A 22732-nucleotide genomic window follows, 5' to 3' on the forward strand; every position below is an offset into this window, starting at 1 on the left:
TTTTTTTTTTGTTTTGTTTTGTTTCACGCAGATGTCTTTGGTGTTACTGAAGTTAAATGGACATTATAGGTACCAATACAATTTCAGCTTAATAAAGCAGTTTTGGTGAACAGACCATGCCCTAGCAGTCTCACTGCACAATTCCATGTTTAAGCACTTTGTTTATGCAGCCTTTATCACACCTATATCATGTACAGTGCTCTTAATGAATTTGTTATGGTGCCAGGGGGCTCCCAGGTGCATGCTTACTTTAAGGCAGGGTTTCCCAATTAATTTTTCCCGTGGAACCCTTTGACATAGTAGTAGACCAACATCGTGGAACCCCCCAAAAAACATTTGTGCTGTAGCACAAACCTTTTTAATGAGTGGCTTTTTCATTATCATTTTAACATTTTTTTTCCTCCTAAACTGTTTAGTCTTCTGATACTCCTGAACCTTTCGTTTAAAAAAAGCAATGTCTTTATCTTTGTGCTCTGGGTGGTTTTGCTCAAAATGACGGTCACTTAGGTGCTTACGAACTGTTTGGCAATATTTTATTGCAAAGTACGCATTGTGCTTGAGGAATATTTTTACTTCTGGCACTTGTGAATCCAAATGATAAGTAGCTGTCATCATATTTTCTTTTCTTTGTTTGAGAAGAAGATGGAGTAGCAGTGTGTGCGTTTCTTTTTTTTTTTCTATGAATTGTCACTTGTCTCTGCTATTTGAGAAACAGATTCAACTATTTCAGACCGGTTTTCTTGATTCCAACAGTTAAAAGTAGTATTTTTTTTTCCTCTTGATAGTTCTGTTTTTTAACCAGATGTCCAAATTCATCGTTGCTGGTTGTTCTAAACTGAAAAAAATACAGATCTCACGACCTGACTGCAATGGATGCGGTTTCCTATAAAGCTCTTAAAAAGAACATACTACAAGCAGGATTTACAGTCTTACAGATTTAGGAGTCAGCCTTGGAGCAAAAAGAACAGTGTACTACAGATTTTACTACCTCACTGCAAAGGATACTGATAAACAGTGGTTATGGTGCTTCGACTGTCACAAACAAAACTATCTGTTTTAACAGTTTAACAAACGACTTTAAAGGACCACTATAGGAGTTAAATAAATTGTTTTTAGTAAAGCAAAAAAATTCAAAATCTGACCTACTAAATAAAAGTGATATAAAGATAGACAGTAATGTAATATCAGGTCCGCAAGTGGAACATTTTTACAAAAAGTATTGAGAAAAACGTGTTTCAAAGAGTACAAAACTTGTGAGAAGTCTTTTTGATCTAATTTCCTTGTGTAAACCAGTTCCTTTATTTATATAAATTTTATGTAATTTCACTGATCACAACAATTATGAGGCATTCTATAAATGGGCAGATACAAAGAAAAGGCCTTTTAATATATTTACTTGCCAGTTAGTAGTGCAGTTGAAATCTAAGTGGTTGACTGATAAGGTGTCTCCTGATAAGACAAATCAACCTGTATATTTCATGAGCCTGTGTCTGGTCTTAGTCTTGCCGCCTTCTAGCATGTCTTAATAGCTGTGATCCAGAAAAACTTCAGTGCATGTCATTTCTATCAGGGTTCAAAATATAAAATTCTGTTACAAACACTGAAAGTTTCTAGTACCATAAATGCATTTGAACAGCATTTAGTTTTTAACTCGTGTAGGTAAACCAATTGTATTGGGTGTCAATATATAGGATTTTCTTTTTGTAACATGGCATGCCATACCAGTAAGCCAACTTCTTCCTCTATCCCGGACTGCCTTCCTCTCTGTTAGTGTTCTAGTAGAGATTGTAGCCGTATTAGTCCAGTGATGTATGTGTCGTCTTGCTCAGAAATGCTTTAGACTTGAGAAAGGGAGGTTCTCCCGAAAGCTTGTAATTAAAAAAAAATCTGTTAGTCCAATAAAAAAAGTATTACAAGATATGAATTTTATCTGTTTTTTTACATCCCTATTTTAGTAAAGGCAAAAAGGAGTTGGGTGCACACCTGCTTTTTGCAGGAATGGTGCTGCCGTAGTGACCACATTTATGCATAATATAGATTAAGGAACTGCACACACACATTGTTTAGTTATGACACTTTTTTTTTTTTTTTTTTTTTTAAATTGCGTTTATCACATTCATTTTGCATTCCATATATACATAATGCTGAATCCTCATGTATGTTTGCTGAGATAGGTGATTTTTAAGTAGGCCTTGTAAAATTTAAAAATGTATTTTTATGTGCGAACTTTCCTTATTTTTATTCCTCCCTATTATAACTTTATGAGGACTAGCTACCATTGATATTACCTTTACCAAAAATGCAGACTTCATTCCTGGTGTCTAATCTGTATGAAACAGAAGTGTAGTTGGAAATTCTTCTAATAACACTTCTAACAAACATTTTTCAAACTTTTTAGTTTGATATTGTAAACTCCATTTATTGGTAGTGGCCTATAGGATGTTTTTTAAAGTATCTAATAACACTGCATTGACCATGGGAAAATGTCACCTTTCTTTGATTGTAGTATGATATTTAGATGCACAGCTGTGCTTGTGTTGCAGAATAGGTCTGTCACTTCTCCGTAGTTTATCATTGCTTCAGATGTACTGGAACCTCACAACAGGCGAGCAGTGCTGTAAGTTTGATAAAGACCTGTTTGGAAAACTCGAAACATTGTTTGCTTGTTCTGGGGTTCCAATAAATTTGGAATTTTGACACATTATTGAGGATTGATGGACTATTTGTTCCGCCTAGGTATGTCATCATTTACACATAGCCTTTTTTTTTTTCTTTTTCTTTTTTTTTTTTATCGCCGAGGATACTCTAATTCAGTGTTCAAACATAACCGTAACCAACTGCCAGACTTCCACAGAGTTGTCATTGATTTCCAATTAATGCACTATCGCTCCCCCTGCTGCATCACCTACCCTCACCCTCCCCGCCCCCTGTAAATAAAGGGTTTAAAAACCCTTACTTATCTGATTCTAGCGCCGATGTCCATTATCGGGTTGAAGCTCAGCCCCCTCTGACATCCCTTGACAAGCAGGCGCTAATGCTCTGCCGCACGTGCATTAGACCTCCCCGTAGGAAAGCATTGAACAAATGCTTTCCTATGGGGAAAAATCTGACGCAGGATGACCCTCAAAGGTCGTTTTTTTTTTTTTTTTAATTCTTTATTTTTGTTGTGCAAGTGGGTATACAACATTTCAAACGCCACAGCAGCGTACACATGTAGTCACATAAATTGAGCAGTGGCAAAAGTACATGCACATTTTCTTTTTTTTGAGAGACAAACAGTATAACAAACTTAACATTTGCGAATATTGATGAACATTGACTGCTATGTAATGAAGTATGTTGATGAATCAGGTTTACTTAGCTGAACACTATCGCTGTATAATGAATGTTGGCTCACGCTTGTCTGCATGGAAAACAAGGCAGGTAATTAAAGCGTGGGATAGTGCAGACACGAGGGTTTCTTGCTAACTGTGTAGGGTAGGCAGATAGATACATGCGCAACGTTTTGATCTAGCTTATCTATGCACTGAACCATGTTGTCAGGGTAGACATGCATAATATAATACAATTTTGGGTTGCACTCTATTGCCGAGCTATGAGCAAGTGGAGAAAGTAGTGAAGGCGGTAGGCTGTCGCCTAGTGTATGGATGTGGCCTCAAGCATTAGGCTGCTAGGTATAAAAATGGTAGCACGTCTAAATAAACATAATATAACAAATTATAACATTTGATAAACAGTGTGGGTTTTGTCTTGGGACTGGAATGTCCGCTGATGTTGCCCTGACGGTGGTACCAGTTCCAGTCCTGGATCTGCCAACCCCTCACATGGGCCATTTTGGGTAGACAGTCTCGAAGAGTGTGGTTAGTAGGGCAGTCAGTCTACGCTATGTGTCCCTTGCTCGCCTAAACAGTTAAGATTAGTAGGTCTTATAAAAACTGTAAAGGGAGGTGCGATCAGCTTGTGTGGCCGTTACGCTGAAAAGCTCTGAAAGCGTAGTATGCGCATTAGACAGGTTATGTCTGTGAGAATCTCCCATGAATATATCAAGAACTATACTCAGTAGTTGTTTCTGGTAGTCATCTTGTCAGTTAAGTCGAGTTTTGAGCTTACATCCTAAGTTGCATTCGGTAGGCATTGTGAGAACCGTCTAAAATAACAGATAATAAAAGAATAAACTACACTTGCACGAGGGTAGAGCTAGGGGTTCAAGCGTCTACGTCACATTATATCCTATGTATTCTTTCCCCCCTCTCTCTCCGTCACCCCTGTACCTGTCGTGTGATATCATTTCTTTTCCCTTAAGTTTTGCTCTTCAAGTGTGCAGTATGTGGTGTGTGACAGAGTTGGGTCGTGCGCATCATAGCAAGTTGGCAGGATGCTGCCTTTTGTGTCAGGGGGTGAGGGAGTTCGTCTAGCGCAGGGGGGGCGCAAGCCGGTCCCAGTGACAAGCTCAGTGGAAGTACTCAGGTATGACAAGATGACACCATCACCACCTAAAACTCTGGTGATATAAACATATCGGTGGGGTGCAAACAATTGGGTCAGTCGGCTGGGTAAAGCAGGGTATTGTGAGGCAGTCTTTTTAAATGCAGTCCTTTATGGTGGGGCAATGTCCCAGGAACTCACATAGTCCCAAATTGTCCTTCAGGTTGTGGCAGTGGCGGTGGTTCCGGCCTGTCTTCTGGGCACAAAGTCGACGGTGCTGGCAGTTTCCCAACTTGGGGGGGTTCGGACGTTTGTCCCTGGGTGCTGGCTGGGTTGGTATGATCGGAGGGAGGCCGAGCAGCTCCAGGATCGCCGGTGCTTCTTGCAGGCTGTGTAGTTTGTGCGTTTCATCGCCCTTCGTTACCAGCAGGGTGTGAGCTGGGCCCCAGCGGTATTTGATATGTTTCTCCCGTAGGAGCGAAGTGAGCTGGTGCAGGGATCTCCTCCAGGCCAACGTTGCCCCCGAGAGGTCTGCATAAAACCTTAACGTCATGCCCTCGAAAGGGTAGGTCGGTTGGGCCCTGGCTGCTGTCAGGGCTGCAGATCTGTCTTTTTGAGTCTGAAACGGCAGGATTACATCCCGGGTGGCCGATTCTGGGGCCTTGGCAGGTTTTGGGATGCGGAACATTTCATCCAGTGCCGTCGCTTTGGCTTGCTTTGGGTTGAGTAGTACCGTAAGAAGCCTTCGTATAAAATGGGGCAGTTCAGAGTCCGTGATAGTGTCTGCTATGCCTCTGATCTTGAGGTGCTTCAGCCGGCGCTTATCCTCCATCTCGGCATATCGTAGGTCATTCTGCGTAGACCGGTTCCGCAGCGCTCTAACCTGCTGTAGTTCCCTGATTTGTGTGTCTTGGTTTTGCGCGGTGTGCTCCACAGCCCCGAGTCGTCCGCTGAGGCCCGTCAGAGTGTCTCGAATGGAGGCCACTTCCTCCGATATTTTTTTATGGTGATCCGCCATCAAGTCTCTGATGGCCTCCATGCTCACTGGGGTAGGGGCAGCGGCAGGTGGAGGGGGCTGTTGCCGGGTCGGAGGCGATTTGAGTGCGGCCTGTGTAAGCTCCTCATCTGAGGAATCGCTATAGAAGTCTGAGCATCCCCCATGGAGGGACGCCATGATATGGGTAGAGGCTTCTTGGGCCTTCCGCCACAGCTCGCCAATGTGTGCCCGGTTTGCTTTTTTCAGGCTTCAACTTTTTCGCTTTCCGCCCCATCTCGGTAGGTGAAGCAGCTGGGGCTGTTCGGGTCGTGTTTGGGTCGATTTACAAGGGATTTTAGTGGATTTCTCCCGTTATTAGGCCCGGAACTCAGCAGACCTGCGACCGTCCGCTTCTGTAGTCAGGCCACGCCCCCTCGTGGCTCACCTCAAAGGTCGGTTTTAACCCAGGAAGCCCTCTAGTGGCCGTCTTATAGACGGCCACTGGAGGCAGACTTAGGGCTGCAATGTAAACATTACAGTTTCTCTGGAACTGCAATGTTTTATGTTGCAGCACTAAGTGCAATAGGGACACTGTACCCAGACCACTTCAGTTTGCTGAAGTGGTCTGGGTGCTTCCAGTGTCCTTATAAAGAGTAACAAGCTTCCTTTCTGCTGAAGGCTTTTCCTCTCAACCTCACCCCAGTAAATGCTTTAGACACATTGACTGTGGATGATAAAGGTTTGATACTGTAGCAATAGACATATCTTACAACCTATTAGAACCATGATCACAAAGGGGGTTATGCGGTTTAAACTGTGCCTCTATCATCTACTAGGATTTGGTGTCAAAAGTAACATTTTCTAACGGTCATAGTAATGTAATTGATCAGATGTTTGGAGAGAGATAATGTCATAGTTTGTTTTTGTATTGTACACTTTTGTAACAATGCAATGTTTTGTGGACCCAGGACATACTTGAAAACGAGAGAAATCTCAATGTATCCTGGTAAAATATTTTATAATTAAATAAAATAAGTTACCGAAAATCATGTTGTCAGCTTGAATAGAATAGACAACATTTTTCACATCTAACAATTTAAATCTTGAGCATTATGGTTTGACAAAATATTTATTGTTCTTTAGTGTATGTGGATGGTTTTGGATGCTTATGCTATTTCATGGTATTGAACAAACAAAGAAAAGGAATGGAAGCTTTAGGGGATACACTGGAATAGGGGTTAACCCAAGAGAGACTACAAAAGTAGTAAACACAAAAAGGAGGGGAAATCGGTGCCCTAATAAAATATAACCTTTAATAGTATGATTAAAATCTATAGTTGTGTGTGACTTTGTTTGTTTTGTTTTTATGCTTACATGGTTTATCATAGACAGTAAATAGCTATTTAAGGTTCTCTCAAGTTGAAGTAAAGATACTAAATTTGGTATGTCATCCAATTTATAATTAAGGGTAATAAACTAAAAGATTCAGTATCTTAGAGGGCTAGTACTGTCGAAACTTATTTATTGTTTTATTGTCTATATTTTTTTTTTTAAATAAGTCCTGTACTGTCCTGTACTGTCTATTGTGATAAATTTTTTTGAAAAAAAAAAAAATTAAAAAAAAAAAAAAAATCTATAGTTGTGTAGGTACCCACAAAATGAGTTAATGCTCAATAATATATAAGGAATAAAGAAAAGAAAATACAAAATAAAGCCTAATAAGTGGATGTTCCTAATAGGCAAGAGAACAGAATAGTAACTAATACCCATAGAGATAACACAAAGTATATAGATACTTGTTACAAATGTTTATACAGTGAGAGTATCAATAGAGACATAGCCAAGTACTCACGCGTTGTCTGTGTGCTGAGGTACAACCTGAATCTGAGCATTTGACTGATCTTTGGCCAAGTGTTCTGACTCTTAACATTATAATAGGGACCAGTTTATTCTGCTATCGGTGGTACTAATTGATGGAGTCTCAAGATAGCTAATTAGATCTAAATATAGCTCAACACTGTAATAATACGGAAGGAGGTCCTGTTCAAAAGTTTGCAGTGTCCTCCATAATTACTGTTACTACAAAAAAAAAAAAAATTGCAGTCCACATCCTGGTAATGGTCTAGATGGTAATTAATATGCTATTTCATGATATACATAGTATACTACTAAATGTGAAGAGCACAAAAATAATCTCTTGTTAGTGTAACCACTCAATTGACTAATGTACCACCAGTAGGACCTAAGAAACCTCCGGATCAGTTGGGCAAACTCAGTCTTTCATGTTTCCGAAGTATACCGAAGGAGTTCTGTTGGGAATTATACTAAGTATGTCTGCACCAGATTCCATTAAGTTCGAAAAATGGTTTTCTAAGCATTCTGACTAAATCTTCTTATAATTATTTTTTCTTTCTTTCTTACATTTTTCACATTGTGATTCTCTGGAATATGATGTTATAGGCAGACACACATGGGAATATGTAGGAGTGTGCACACTATATAATGTAGCTCAAAAATCTAAAACAATAAATGTTTACCTAGTGCACCATAAGTACATAGATTGCTATGGCAGGCATTGTTACATGGCAATATTTGTCTTCACATTTCATCAATTGGTATCCGTGGACGTAGTTTGCATTAACAGCATTTTATATTTTTGTGTATTTCAGATTACAGACCTATCATTACCCAACTATCTTGCTGCTTCCTCTGTGGGCCTGTTTCCTACTCAGCTGCTTAATTCCTATTTGGGAACAACATTGCGTACAATGGAGGATGTCATTGCTGAACAAAGTGTTAGTGGATATTTCATTTTCAGCTTGCAGGTAACAATCTTTTTTTTTTTTTTTTTTTTTTTTCTCTCTTACTGTAATCGGTGTGTTTTTTGGCATATGACACATGCGTTTGTTGGCTTAAATGTAATAGAACATCCAGGCACTATAACAACTACAGTGCGCTCTAATGGTCAGGAATGCCCTAGTGCTACGGGTTTAACATACCTGTAGTCTGCCAGTGTCCTCCTTTTCAGAGCAGGAAACTCTGCATTGAGGTATGCCTGGAAGTTAAGGGTTTATTACACTGGCTGAGAATGATCCGCTAAAGCTCACAACCAATGTACTCCGCCTGCGTTGCAGAGCTTATCTTGGAAGAGGTAATAACGTATGGCTTTCAATGGAGGAAGTTTTCACTTAGCCAGTTTTGTTCGTCTGTAATTACCATAATTGTCTGCTGGTCTTGCGAAGGCCTCCTAAGCTTACCATAGCTAGAAAACCAAGGATTTTGAAGTTGCTATAGAACACGTTTTGTGAGCAGAGCAGACACGACTCACAGTACATGCTGCTCATCCGATTGCCCAGTGCATGCAGCTTATTCGACTCTATTTTTGAATTAGCATTGGGAACACTTATTTTGGTACATGATCTTCCAAAATCGTATCCGTTGGAGAATACTTACAGATACATGGACCTATATGTACATTGTAAAATATAACACAAAAATAGGCATATAGTCAAAAGTTCCTCTTTCTACCTGATTTTTTGTTTTTAAATCTTTACTACAAATGTTGGATTTATTTATTTTAAGTAAACACATTTTCAGTTTACAGTTTCTGATAAATTAGATCACTGTTTGATATTTTCTTCAATTTCTTTATTTGCATAGAAAAAATTCAGCCCTTCAAGACCCTCTCCCCTCCTCCCCCCCAAAAAAAGGTTTTATCGTTGCTATTCTATCACATAACAGGAAGTACGCAGGTCTCATTATTATTTAAAGTGTCATTTTCCTTGTTGAACACATGCAGTGTACATTCAGTGTATGTCCTGTTTTATAATTCATGAGTGGATCTAGCACCTCTTTGTAACACAACACTATACATCAGACTCTGCTTAATTACATTTTAATCATGTGCTGTAGGAGCGTGTTTGCTCAGTAAAGCTCTAATATATAGTGTTCTTTAGTTTGCATTAGTTTAAAAATAACATTGATTATATTTAAAGGGTTACTTCAGGTACTCTCCAAGCACCATCACCACTTCAAATCACTGCAGTGTTTCACCATAAAATGCTACAAATATGAAGCTCTTCACTCCCACTACGAAGCGTCATAAGCCAGCCTGGAACAAGAGTTCTGGGCAGGCGAATGTCAGTTCTGTGTATATTGGACATCTGTCATCAGCACGTACCGCAATCTGACAACAGGTGACCAAAGACTGCATTGTAGTCGGAATTGTCCGTGGTCCAAGGTTAGGTACCTATGGAATGTGACTAATTCTTAACATCACAGATCTATACTTTGTTTCAGACAAACGACTGTATCATTAAAATATTTGGTGCTCTGCCAGCGAGCATGCATGCATCTCAAAATGGTAAAGGCTATATATGGAAGGTAGGCTTCTATGATGTGTACATGTAACTCGTGTAGTAGAGCCCCATAGAGATTACACACAGTCTCCAGACTCACTCCTCTCTGATGGCTAGTTGATTCCTGTGACTTTGTTGGCAGAAGCAGAATAATATTTCTAATCACATTATTGATCTCAGTGATCACAAAATCTAGAGTGACTGCCTCTTTAAACTATACCACTATGGCATTTACACCTTTTTGCAGACAGATGATGAAAAAGATGATATAATTTATTGGTAGCAATTTATTTTTTGTTTCATGCTATGACGGCTGTCTACGGTTTAATCAGTGCTTTAAAAAAACTGTCATGTCATGAAGTGCTCATGTTGTCAGGTTAGCATGATCTCCGGGGCTATTTACTCTTGAGTACCTGTTGTTCCAGATGAATGTTAGTCAGGCGATGCCCCTCTTCTTTTTTTTTCTCTGTATCATATTTTGGAACACATGTTAAATGCATGTTTGCAGGAATTATTCCTTTAAAGGATACCTAAACATATTTACCTCAAAATCTACACCTCTGGACATACTGTATGCTGGGCTACAGTTATAGGATAATACAACAAAATAAAGGAAGGTTGTGCCAAAAATATTTGAATGCCACAAGTAAACATACTCTCATTAAAAACAGATACTAAAGAATAAAAAAAAAAAAGGAAACGGTAAAAGTAGAAGGAGCAGATCAGAAATTGTGCAAGTATATAGATTGTAATAGTTTGTAGATCTTATGTAGTCTTACTCCCATTTTCCAGAACTAATACAAGCTCTAGTGTAATTGGCATACAGTGGTAATTATCCCCACTTATAGGATATGTGTGAAGATGTAATCTGATATCACAGCAGCGTGGTGGCCATAAAACACAGGAAAAAAAACAATAGTTCTCTCTCTATATAGGATAAATCAGGAGTAATATATAGGTGTTTTACTACTATTTAATTGAGCAGGCAAACCTGGAATTAATTGTTTGGTGATGCCAAACAATATAAAATGAGGACCAAATTGAAGTAAAAAGGAACGTGACACACTCACGGTATAAAAGTAGCCAATATCCCTTTTCTAAAATAGTATTAAAATAATCCACAATGTGTTTCACCACACAGGACTTTATCAAGTAAGTGTGTGTGTGTGTGTGTGTGTAAGAAATACAAGCATACCAATATTGAATTTTGCGCCAACATGACGTCATCACCATGTGACTACATCATAAACATTAAATGTACAAATGAAAGTTACTATCATTTTTTATTAATAAAATAACTATGTATGAAAATGTGTGGAAACTGAAAACCTGTTTAAAAACAAAGCTTTAAACAATGAAAAGTAGCTTTGATTACTATTCCGCATCCCTTGGCCTTGCACTATGGAGAAACTTGTTTAACCTTAATTTGCCTCTAGTGTGCAAGAAGACTGGTGAGCGCACACTGGTAACTAATTAGAATTGCACCTGGAGGTCCGATAGCGCTGGGTTTAAATATCTTTACATTAGGATCCCTATGAAAAAATGGCACCATACACCGAGATCGCTTTGCGCATGTGCTTAGCACTCTGCAATCTCTATGTTAAATGCAACACAACTCTGATGTGCCTTAGACATATGGAGCCTCTAAGTGCACCTGTGCCTTTAAAGGCAAACACTTGGTGGGGACTCACAGTGGAGTTGATCTTTATAAAGCTAGGAGGGGAGGAAACTGAGGGTGGTTACTGCATTTTTTAATTTATTTTTTTTTTTAACCTATTCAATGCTACTTGTCCAGTAAAAGAAGAAAGGGCTACTAACCGTTTGTTATGACTGCTACTTGGACATTTGAAAAATGTTTTTGTTTTTCCTCCCTGCTCTGTCAATGCTGAGGTAGAGCAGAAAAGACCTCCCACATGAGGACCTTCTATTCTTCCGAGCATTGCAACCACAGCACATGCACTGTAGTTGCTATGGCAACACCCTAGCTGATGCTTATAGCACTGGTTAGGGAGTATAAGAACAGAGTGACATGCTAGCGTCATTGCGAAGGTTTGCCCTGCTTGGAGAAGCGTCCCTATGCAGGGCAAATCAAAGAAGACCAGAGGCGGGGTGGAGGACAGGCCGAAGTAGTGTGTTACGCTGCACAAGCTGGTAGTGTTGTGTAGACAATAAATGTATTTATCCGGATCACTGCCAGGCCGATATTGGAGAGACCATAGTGTAAGGGTGTGAAATAAATAAAAGATGTGTTTCCGCTTGCTTGTTCACTTTTTTTGTTCTTTTATCAGATTTATGCAAATTGATAAAAAAAAATAAAAAAAATCTATAAATCAATTGTGCCACTTAAAAAAAAAATATTGCATCTTTGTAAAAATGCTCATAAAGTTTGTATTGGAATTTCTCTAAAATTTTCTCATGCATGTGCAACAATATAGCGCTGAAGTTGGCTCCTGACAGATGAAGTGTTAGGAGCTGAAAAGGACCTCATGAAAAAATATGGTGATTCCTGCAAGGGACAGGTTAAGAGAAGTTAAATCTACCTTTCCTGCTCCCCATGGACACCATAATGCAAGTGGAACAGTTACCTTCTGAGTTTTTTGCAGAAGTTGACTGATTATTTAATATGTGCCTCCTCTCCTGCAACTGTCAAAAATAAATAATAAAGTTCTCATTGAATACTTTTTTAGCAACCTATTTTATTACCCCTGCTTATACCCTTTGTGTCACTATACCCCACTCTCTTGCGTATGTAAGCTCATTGAGAAAGGCCCTCAACCCCTCCTGTTCCTGTGCGTCCATTTGTCTGGTTACAATTACGTGACTGTTAGTCCACCCATTGTACAGCGCTACGGAATTTGCTGGCGCTAAATAAATAATAATAATAATAATATTAATAATTGTATAGCTTTGCAATATGCTGAATAGTTGTCTTTAACGGCAGATATTTAACGCTAATAACTTGTTTCTGTCTTTATCCACAGATTGTTATAAGCATAGCTCTTATGTTTTATGTTGTCCATCGAGCTCAAGTGGAGCTGAATGCAGCCATTATAGCTTGTGAAATGGAACTGAAGACATCTCTTAAAGGCAGCCAGCTCAATGGCAACGGACCAGCATTCTGCAACAAAAGGACATTGCTGTCTTCTGGAGGAATCAATATTGTATGATTGTTAAACATTTAGGTTGTTCTAAGCCTTTTATTATAATTTAATTCATTTTTTTTTTTTTTATAAAATTGCCAACATCATGGTTTCTAAAGATCACCATTCCTGTTCCTGGATGGGAGTGCATGTTATTCCCAAAAACATTTCCAGAGAACTTGTACACATTTTCCATTGATGAAAACATCTCAGCAAGTTGGAAGCATTTCTGCAACTTTATCTTATGTGTTCTAAGACCGATGCATAGTACTTTCCTGTGTCGTTCTAAAATGAATTGTTTCTGGGCCTCTTTATTTATTACTGCATATACTTATGTATATAATTTTTAAGGTGTTCCTGTGTTGTGATTCTTTTTTTTTTTTTTTTTGTATTGTTAGTGATACCTAGACAGTGTTTTTTTTTGTATAACCACAGGACCATTTTCTTCTAAGGGAGACAATTTAAACTTAAACCCAGACTAGTGGGACAAAGTGCTCTTAAACCAGATTGTTTTTGTTTAAACTGTGCTATCGGAGATGATAATCTGGAGTTGATAGATTTCTGTATGTTAAAGCCATGTCTGCTGGTTGTGCATTGGGTGTAGACCAGTGATGATATTTTATGGTTTCATTGTTTGGTAAACTTAGTGATTAGGCAAGCCTGAAGCGCCTTCTCCAAAATTGATAGTTCTGTCCTATTGTTAATAAGCCCCCGATTTTCAAGGTAATATTACCACAAAAAAATTGCAGGTGATCACTTCAAGCAAGTAATAACGTCTATATACTGTGCTAGTAATATTGTAAGGTGGTGTGATGCTCCATTTTACATATGGGTGTTGCTGCGGCAGATGCAAATACGCCCCTTTTGGCTATCCTGTGTGTAGGTTATGGGGCCAGCGTAGAAGTGTTAGCTTTACGTTGACTAGTCACAAAAATCTTTTCTGTGTTAATAATTTAAATAACTTGCTAATTAACCCCTTAAGGACCAAACTTCTGGAATAAAAGGGAATCATGACATGTCACACATGTCATGTGTCCTTAAGGGGTTAAACCGATTCCTCTTCTAGCATCCAAACCCAGCTACAGTTAATTTAGATATAAGTATCACTTGAAGATCAGATCGGTTTTCACTGTGAAGGTTGGCCTTTCAAAATTACAATTTTAAAACCCTCTATAAGACTGTTACTAGATTTTAAAAAAAAAGCAAACAATGCCAATGGCAAAACAGACTCTGAAATGACCTGTAGCCCGCCTCATTCCAGTGTACAGAAAAAAGTTTATATGTATTCTCTTTGGTCAATATTGTCCCTGTGCAGCAAGGGAAGCCTAGCTTGCTAAATCTCTGAAATGATTGACAATGCCGAACAGGCTTACAAATCAACATAAGGTATGGTCTCATTTTCAAGTACTAGGTGATTACCCAGGGTACTTGAGAACGATGCCACTGGAGATATACTGTATTTACTTACCAGCAATTTGGAGGCCGCAATATATAAAATTAAATATTGGGTAAAGATCGCCCCCTTGTCAAATTAAGACAGGTGAACGCTCTGTCTGGAGAATTCCTAGGTTTCCATTAATAGCAGCAATATTAGGGTGTTTAAAATGTATCTATATTTTTCTACATACATAGCAATAGGATTTGTCTCATGTGTACAAATTCTATAGAATTCTGTTGTCTATATTCATTGCTTTTTAGGCTTATACAATAGCATTAGACGTACATACACGATACAATGCTTGTGATTGTATATTTGTACATTTTCTTGGTAATATCCCTGCTAATGATGGACGGTCTGCAACAAGTTCTAATGAGTGGCCTTTAACTTTCTATGTGTTTTCTTCTTTTTTTTCTTTCTTCCCACATGTTTTGAAAACAAGCTTTAAATTGAACATAAAACAGATATTTGCTTGGTTTGTTGTGTTTTTAAATTTGTAAAGTACCGTACTGTATGTTATACTGTATTTTGCTTATTATTATTTTTTTTTTTTTTTTTTTTATCGTGGACGATAACAGCTGAATGAAAAATTAGTCGGGACATAAAAATCCAATTCAACTCAGGACTTTCCAAAATGTGAATTTACTTTATTATCGATTGCAGTCCAATTTTGGAAGATGGAACAATATTAATTTTTTTGTTTGACTTGTAGAATGTAATGTTGCAAAAACCTTGTAGGCTCGGCTTCACTTCTAATTAAGGATATTGTTGCTTAAGTCCAATTTTCAAAGCTTGTGTAATAGGATATAAATATATATATATATATATATATATATATATATATCCTATTTTATTTTTCATAAACTTCTTCTAATTGATTAGAAATTAATGAATAACTTAAATTGTACCTTGCAAAATTAATGCAGAGGGAAACTAATTTCATGCGTACATTGTGCAAGTCTAATTGCAAGCAAATGTATAGAATTGGCTTGTTGTAAATTACATTTTAATTCTTAGTTGTACAAACTACTACTGCATTGACCAGTGAGGTGTTCAAATATTCGTACACATTTTGCTATTCTTGTGATAAAGCCTTAGATGCTGTGTTTGCAACGGTGTGCATAGAATTCTGGAACTTCATCACAATCCTTTGTAGAATGATATACATCTATGTAACTGCATCGACTCTGGAGTATCATTAAGCTATGCATGTCATTTGGTGGCAATTTCACTAGCATGGTGTAAATATTACATTGTTTTGTCTCAAATGTTCATGTCCTACGCTACTTGTATCAACAGCAAAAACATATGTGAGGAAGGCTGAACTTGATGGACGCAAGTCTCTTTTCAGCTATGTAACTATGTAACTTGTCACTGCAAGTCCGGAGGGTCCATGGCTCACTCACCAAGGGTTAATTTCTACTTGCCAGGGCCAAATTTTTTATCGCCAATGGCTAGTTGAAATTTTGAGCACTGATATGTTAGCTGACTGGTCCACTTTTACTATTCGCTAAAATTAGCTAGCATTAACAAAGCTCATGAACATCTCATGGATGCCACCTATACACATGCCTTCTGTATCTTAAGCGCCTCTCACAACCCTATTGTATTTAAACTTTTAACCTTTTTCAAAGTGCATGTTAACCTTTAACATCCCTCTTCTGTACCTTTTTGTCTCACTTGTTTTACAGAGATTTGTTCCATGCTTAATCAGCAATGTCTTTAAATGTGCTATTCCTCTACCAGCTTAAAGGTACACTATAAGTATCCAGACCACTTCAGCTCATTGGTGCAGTGTCTCTGTCACACTTAGGCCTGCAATGTGAAATGTTGCAGTTTTAGAGAATATTTACATTGCAGTACTAAGACAGCTTCTAGTGGCTTTCTACCAGACAGCCATTAGAGGCGCCTCCGAGATTCTACCGGACTTTTGGTCGCCTAACTGACACATGCCTCACGTCTGTTAAATCCCCATAGAAAAGCTTTGAGTTGTGCTCGACTCAAATATGTGCATGTTTGTTAGTCCCCCTGCCCCATCGGATGACGTCTGAGGAGGCGGAGCGTAAATCTCCCTGGGGTAATTGTTACAAGGTTTTTTTTGTTTGTGTTTTTTTAAACAAAGGATTGGTTTGGGGGAATTATAGTGCTAGAAATACAACTTTGTTTACCAGTTGCTGCTTCTCTGTTCTGGCTTGTGCCTTTTACTGCATTACTAGCAGTGTTCGCTTTACGTCTGACATGGCTCATTTTACTAATTCTAAATGTCATTTGCATGTATGTATCTCATTCTGGTTATGTGCTGGTTCTTTAGTGTTTTTCTAAAACCCATTGATGGCATTGATGACTTCTTATGTCCAAATGTTAATTTGTTCAATACTTTTATTATATATTATTTTTTCTTGCATTCGAGAAGAACGTTTTTTGTTTTTTTTCGTATATGGAGCACAGAGGGTAGGATATCATGGACCACTCTAGAACAGGGATAGGCAACCTTCAGCACTCCAGATGGAGGCTACATACCCCATAATGCTGTTACACCCATAATTCTGGCAAAGCATCATGGGAGGTGTAGTCCAAAACATCTGGATTGACAAAGGTTGCCTATCCTTGTTCTAGAACATCTCTGATAAAATGTCCCGATTAATCAATGTACACTTTTATAAATGAGACTGCCATACTTGGTAAGACGGTTTCATTTTCAATGGGAAATGTAATCAAAAATTTTTAACATATATATTTTTTTCTGACTTTCACTTGATACTGTTTTTTTTGTTAAAGATTTGGCAAATTACATCACAATCCAGTTCAGTAACTTAAAGCATTGGAAGAGCAAAAACCGAAAACTGTATTTCTCTTTCTCCTCTTCTGTCAATTATTAGTCTATGCCAACTGAAAGGGGTAAAGAGCAAAACCTGAAGCAATGGTTAGTACCATTCCCCTTTAATATCCTAATGTAATCTGTATTGTGTGTTCCTATTGCCTAAGTAATCCTAGCCAGCCCACTATCGCTTGAAGATGGCAGAAGTGGCCATCTTGGGAATCAGATAAGAATATATTTTTAACCTATAGATCATCTGGTTATTATGCCATTGCAATGTAAAAATTAAATTTCTATACCTATGTAAAGCTGACATTATCTGTATGTTGTGTGAATGACAAAGACGTCTTTAAGCAAAAACCGCCTTCCTTTTATAGAAGGTGATAATGTGGACTTAACACTTTATTACTAATAAACCATTTTTATTTCTGCTTGTATAAAGCCCTAGTATAGTCTGCCATCTTCCAATACGATAGATATGGCTGACAGAACATAATGGGGCCTCTTATTAAAGTGACATCTTACGGTTATTCCCCATACATACTACTCCTAGGGTTGCACACATTTGTAGGAAAGGTGCAAATAATTGTCCATGTCTGGTTTTAACTCAACTTTTTTTTTGTCTACCATTGTGTAACATTCTTTAGAAAAGGAAAATAAATGATCTCTCCCCCCTCCCCCCTCCTCTTTTTCCTTATACGTATGAAACAACCCTTTGAACGGTTGTGCAATTCACCATATTTGTATGGTGCATAGCACTTTGAATCTGAGATGATAGTTATTGGCAATGTTTTCTAATTTGTGTAATTTTGCTTGTAACTTGTGCAATTAAGAAGGGACATTGGTTCAAATGTATTTTCGATCATAGTTTTATATAAGAATTATTGAAATTCCTTAAATAAATCTTATGCAAATTGCTTTTAAAATGTGTTTTACAGTCTGTGTGTGTGAAATTTAATTTATATATATATATATATATATATATATATTTTTTTTTATTTTTTTTACATAACTGCTAGAACAGGCATTTCTAGAATATATAATTTGATGGGGTGACACGTGGCTTTATATGCTTAACTTAGAATTGTGGAAAACTGACCAATGAGAATTGGAAATATTGCATTTTTGCAGTTATCCTGTAAAAAAAAAAAAAAAGACAATTCCCTTGTCAATAATCCACACTGCCCAGTTTATTTAATAAACTGTTGTGTTCAAGTTCTGCATGACTATCAAGTATTTCGGTATGTACAGTGCCCTCCATTAATATTGGCACTCTGGGTGAATATAAGCAAAGCAATTAAGAAGTTTCTTGTTTAAAAATTATACAAAAATAGTCTTCTTTCAAGGACATCTAACAGTTGCAAACCCAACCCATATTATATATATATATATATATATATATATATATATATTTTTTTTTTTTTAATATATTATTATTGGCACCCTTTTTGGCAATACTTTGTGCTACCTCCCTTTCCCCCCTACAATAAGAGTCTTATAATGCCTGATGAGGTTGGAGACTACATGGCAAGGGATCTGAGACCGTTGCTCCATTCAGAATCTCTCTCCAGATCCTTCAAATGTTGAGGCTGATGCTGGTGGACTCTCATCTTCAGTTCACCCCGCAGGTTTTCTATGGGATTTGAGTCAGGGCATGGGATGGCTATGACAGGACCTTGATTTTGTGGATAATATTCATGCTGGAAGATGCAACCGCTGTCCCTTTTTAAGCTTTCTAGCAGAGTCAGTGGTGGTGGTCATTTAATATCTGATATATAATAGTGTTCATGATGCCATGTATCCTAAAAAAATATCCAGGTCCTCTGGCAGAAAAACATTCCCAAAACATTAAAGAGCCATCACTATATTTAACCGTGGTCATGAGATTTTTCTATATGGATACCTGTCATTTTGCTCCAAACCCACCTCTGGTGTTTACTGCCAAGAAGCTCTTTTTTTTCATCTGACCATAGATACCGATCTTATTTGAAGTTCCAAAAGTATCGGCAACCTGAAAATGCTTGAGTTTGCATGAGAGTAGAGGCATTTTTCTTTAAACTCCTACAGACAACATGTGGTGATCTAGGGGATGTTGGATTGTAGTGTTGATGATTTTCTGACCCCAAGACTCAACTTCTGCAATTTTCGAGTTGTGATCCTTGGAAATGTTTTGATCATCAAACAATCCTCTTCACAGTGTGTTGAGACAATATAGAAACTCGCCGTCCTACATAATTCAGAACATTTCCTGTAACGTGGAACATTAATAATGCCCAGATGGTGGAAATAGGCACAACCTTTTGCACACATCACAGCCATATTGCTTGGTCTTACCCATTGTGATGAATGACTAAGGGAATTTGACTTATGTGTTACCTTATATTAATACCCATGTGAAACAGGAAGTCATGGTTGAACAATTTCCTGTTCCTAGGCAGATAATTCAAATATATTTTTCTCATATGAATTCATAGCGGTACCAATAACTGATCTACTCTCAAAATGTTAGACAACAAAGATATTTTGCACAGTCTTATTTGCTAATGGGTGTTGGCATTAATAAACCCTGATTTTTTTTAGATTGTATATATTTGTAATAAAGTTCACAGAAAAATTAGAAATTTACTTCTTAAAAGGCAGTACATAACATCCCAGGAGATCATACTTACTGGGGTCTATTCACCAAACTAAGCTGTTGCTTCAAACGACTACAGTGGCAGTTGAACACAATCGCAAAGTGTAACTCAAATTGTGCAAGTGAGTTCTCATTGCAACAACTTTTAGAGTTAGTGGACAAAAATTCACACTTTTATCAACAATGTTTATTGGAAAATTTGCAGCAATGTGCTTTTGTGTTTAAAAAAAACAAATCTTTCTCATGTACTATTTCTTACATTTCGGTTAGTAAAGTAATGATCCTTTGGCTCTCATATTTTCTTTTGGTCTTAAAGGTTTTTCTCCTATAAACAAATGTAAGGTTTGTTTGGGCATTTTTAAATTTTATTAAAATGCATTTCAATCCAATAATCCAAACATATGAAAGGCACACTTCAAGCACTATATAATTTAATTCTTGTATAGTCCTGTTTTCTTTAAACAGCTCGTAGTGTCTTCAGTGCGAAGCATGAATCCGATATAGCTAAACGGTATAATCCCACTTGTTTGCCAACTTTGCTGTAGCTATAGGACTGTACCCAAACTCGGATAGCACAGAAGGGAGCCTATGCTTCTTTCTATTCAAGCACTCTTGCAGGCACTCACTATGCATGCTTGAATGAGAAGAGGGGGCAAAGCTAAGGAGGAGTCAAATGCACATGCCATGTATATACTGCTGATGATATTAAAATGAGAAATTAGTCACGTGTTCCCTGAAAAAAATGGTAATGAAATGTGGCACAGTCCAGAAAAAGTTGGGAACCACTACTTGCATCCATAGTTCCACTGAGAAAACCATGAATGAAGCTGTTGGTAAATTAATAGCAGTTATACTGCAGTTCCTATCTCACCACACCTTTCATTCCTCTAATCTGATAAAATGAATTTCGGCCAAGTGCTGTTATATACATATCGTACAACAGAATGCAGGTCAACTACAGCCTCAGGGACAATTACAGATTTAAAAAAAAAAAACCCAAAAAAAACCCCAAACCCCCAAAAAAAACCCCATGTAATGGCAACCGCCAAAACAGAGGAAATGGTTCACCGAAAATCCCTCTGTCCAAACTGAAGCAAAGGTACTCCAAAATGCTTATTATATTACAATAAAATGTATGCTTATTTTTAAAAAGATACTACAGTATGGTGCGTAATTCACTTCTGATTAATGTTTTATAATGTATATAACAAGAACTGAGTTAAACCTGGAGTGCCAATTTAAAATAATATAATTCAATTATTTTTTTAAGGAATTCTCTGCCATTTAGTAGTTAAATAACTTTGTTTATGCAGCCACAGTCAGACCTCCCTGCATGTGACTTACAGTTATCCTAAACACTTCCTGTAAAGAGAGCTCTAATGTTTAAACTTCCTTTATTGCACAGTGTGTTTAACCCCTTAAAGGGAAACTCCAGTGCCAGAAAAACGATCAGTTTTTCTGGCAATGGAGGGTCCCTCTCCCTCCCACCCACCAATCCCCGGTTACTGAAGGGGTGAAAACCCCTTCAGTCACTTACCTGGGACAGCGGCGATGTCCCTCGCCGCTGTCTCCGCCTCCGCGACGCTCCTCCTAGTGATTACGTCGGCCGGTGGGCGAGACTAATCTCGCTCACCGGCCGAGGAGACCTAATGCGCATGCGCGGAAATTCCGCGCATGCGCATTACGTCTCCCATTAGGAAAGCATTGAAAAATAATTTCAATGCTTTCCTATGGGGTTTTGAGCGACGCTGGAGGTCCTCACACAGCGTGAGGACGTCCAGCGACGCTCTAGCACAGGAAACCTGTGCTAGAACCCAGGAAGTGACCTCTAGTGGCTGTCTAATAGACAGCCACTAGAGGTGGAGTTAACCCTGCAATGTAAATATTGCAGTTTATGAAAAACTGCAATAATTACAGTTGCAGGGTTAAGGGTAGTGGGAGTTGGCACCCAGACCACTCCAATGAGCAGAAGTGGTCCGGGTGCCTGGAGTGTCCCTTTAAGGAGTGAGCCAAATGTACACGTTTTGATCAAAATAAAACATAATCAAAACTTGGAATTTGACTGTCTGTTCAGCTGTAATTCATCTCTTTCATATTAAGTGCACCCACACTTATTATAAATCATTTTATTCAGGAGAAATAGGGCTTTCATTTAACATCAAATATTTAGCTATGAAACATAATTTAATATGAATAAAATTTAAAACAAAAGTGAGAAATTACGTTTAGTTCTGCATGACATTTTAACTGTGAATGTCATAATACTGTTTGCTTTTACTGCAATAAAATACACATTTGTATTCAGCGATGTCTCACGTGTAAAACAGTACCCCCTATGTACAGGTTTTATGGTGTTTTGGGGGGAGAGAGAGAGAGAGAGAGAGAGAGAGAGAGAGAGAGAGAGAGAGAGAGAGAGAGAGAGAGAGAGAGAGAGAGAGAGAGAGAGAGAGAGAGAGAGAGAGAGAGAGAGAGAGAGAGAGAGAGAGAGAGAGAGAGAGAGAGAGATTAACATGGGACACACTAAACAGAATGATGGGGGATGATTGGTTGCAATGCTCAGTACTTTCATTAGGTGTCACTATACTTTCCACACACATACCTGGTAATGATTCTGATGTAACTCAAAGAATGTTGGTAACTGCTGCTCCTGTGCTTGATACTGTGGTGACATTCTGTCATCAAACTAACATGGTGACCAGGGGTCATGTGATCAAGTTCATGTAGATCTTTTTTACAGGGGGATAAGCTTTACCCTTTGATATGTTAAGTAGGTAATTCAATACCTTTACAAGTCAGGAGAGAGATAGCCACTCCTCTCTATCTTCATTTCTCTCTGTTCCTTTTTGGCTCTGCTGCAGAGCAGACGTGTGCAGACGCCACGTGCTATCTTGGTGAACCCTGTTATACTCTATTGCTTCCTTTTCTTCCTTGGTGGATGGTGA

The 22732-nt window shown here is 38.1% G+C and overlaps 1 protein-coding gene across 1 annotated transcript in view; it reads left to right on the forward strand.

The window, feature by feature from the left end:
- TMEM64 (transmembrane protein 64) overlaps positions 1-13696 on the forward strand; it is a 31156-nt gene extending 17460 nt beyond the window's left edge. The window contains exons 2-3 of the mRNA XM_063450331.1: positions 8071-8226; positions 12741-13696. Coding sequence (XP_063306401.1) covers positions 8071-8226; positions 12741-12926 — 342 coding nt within the window. The 3' untranslated portion in view covers positions 12927-13696. The remainder of the gene's footprint in view (positions 1-8070; positions 8227-12740) is intronic.
- Positions 13697-22732: the final 9036 nt, after the last annotated feature.

The sequence above is a fragment of the Pelobates fuscus genome, chromosome 4, assembly GCF_036172605.1.
Source record: "Pelobates fuscus isolate aPelFus1 chromosome 4, aPelFus1.pri, whole genome shotgun sequence".
Taxonomy (NCBI): domain Eukaryota; kingdom Metazoa; phylum Chordata; class Amphibia; order Anura; family Pelobatidae; genus Pelobates; species Pelobates fuscus.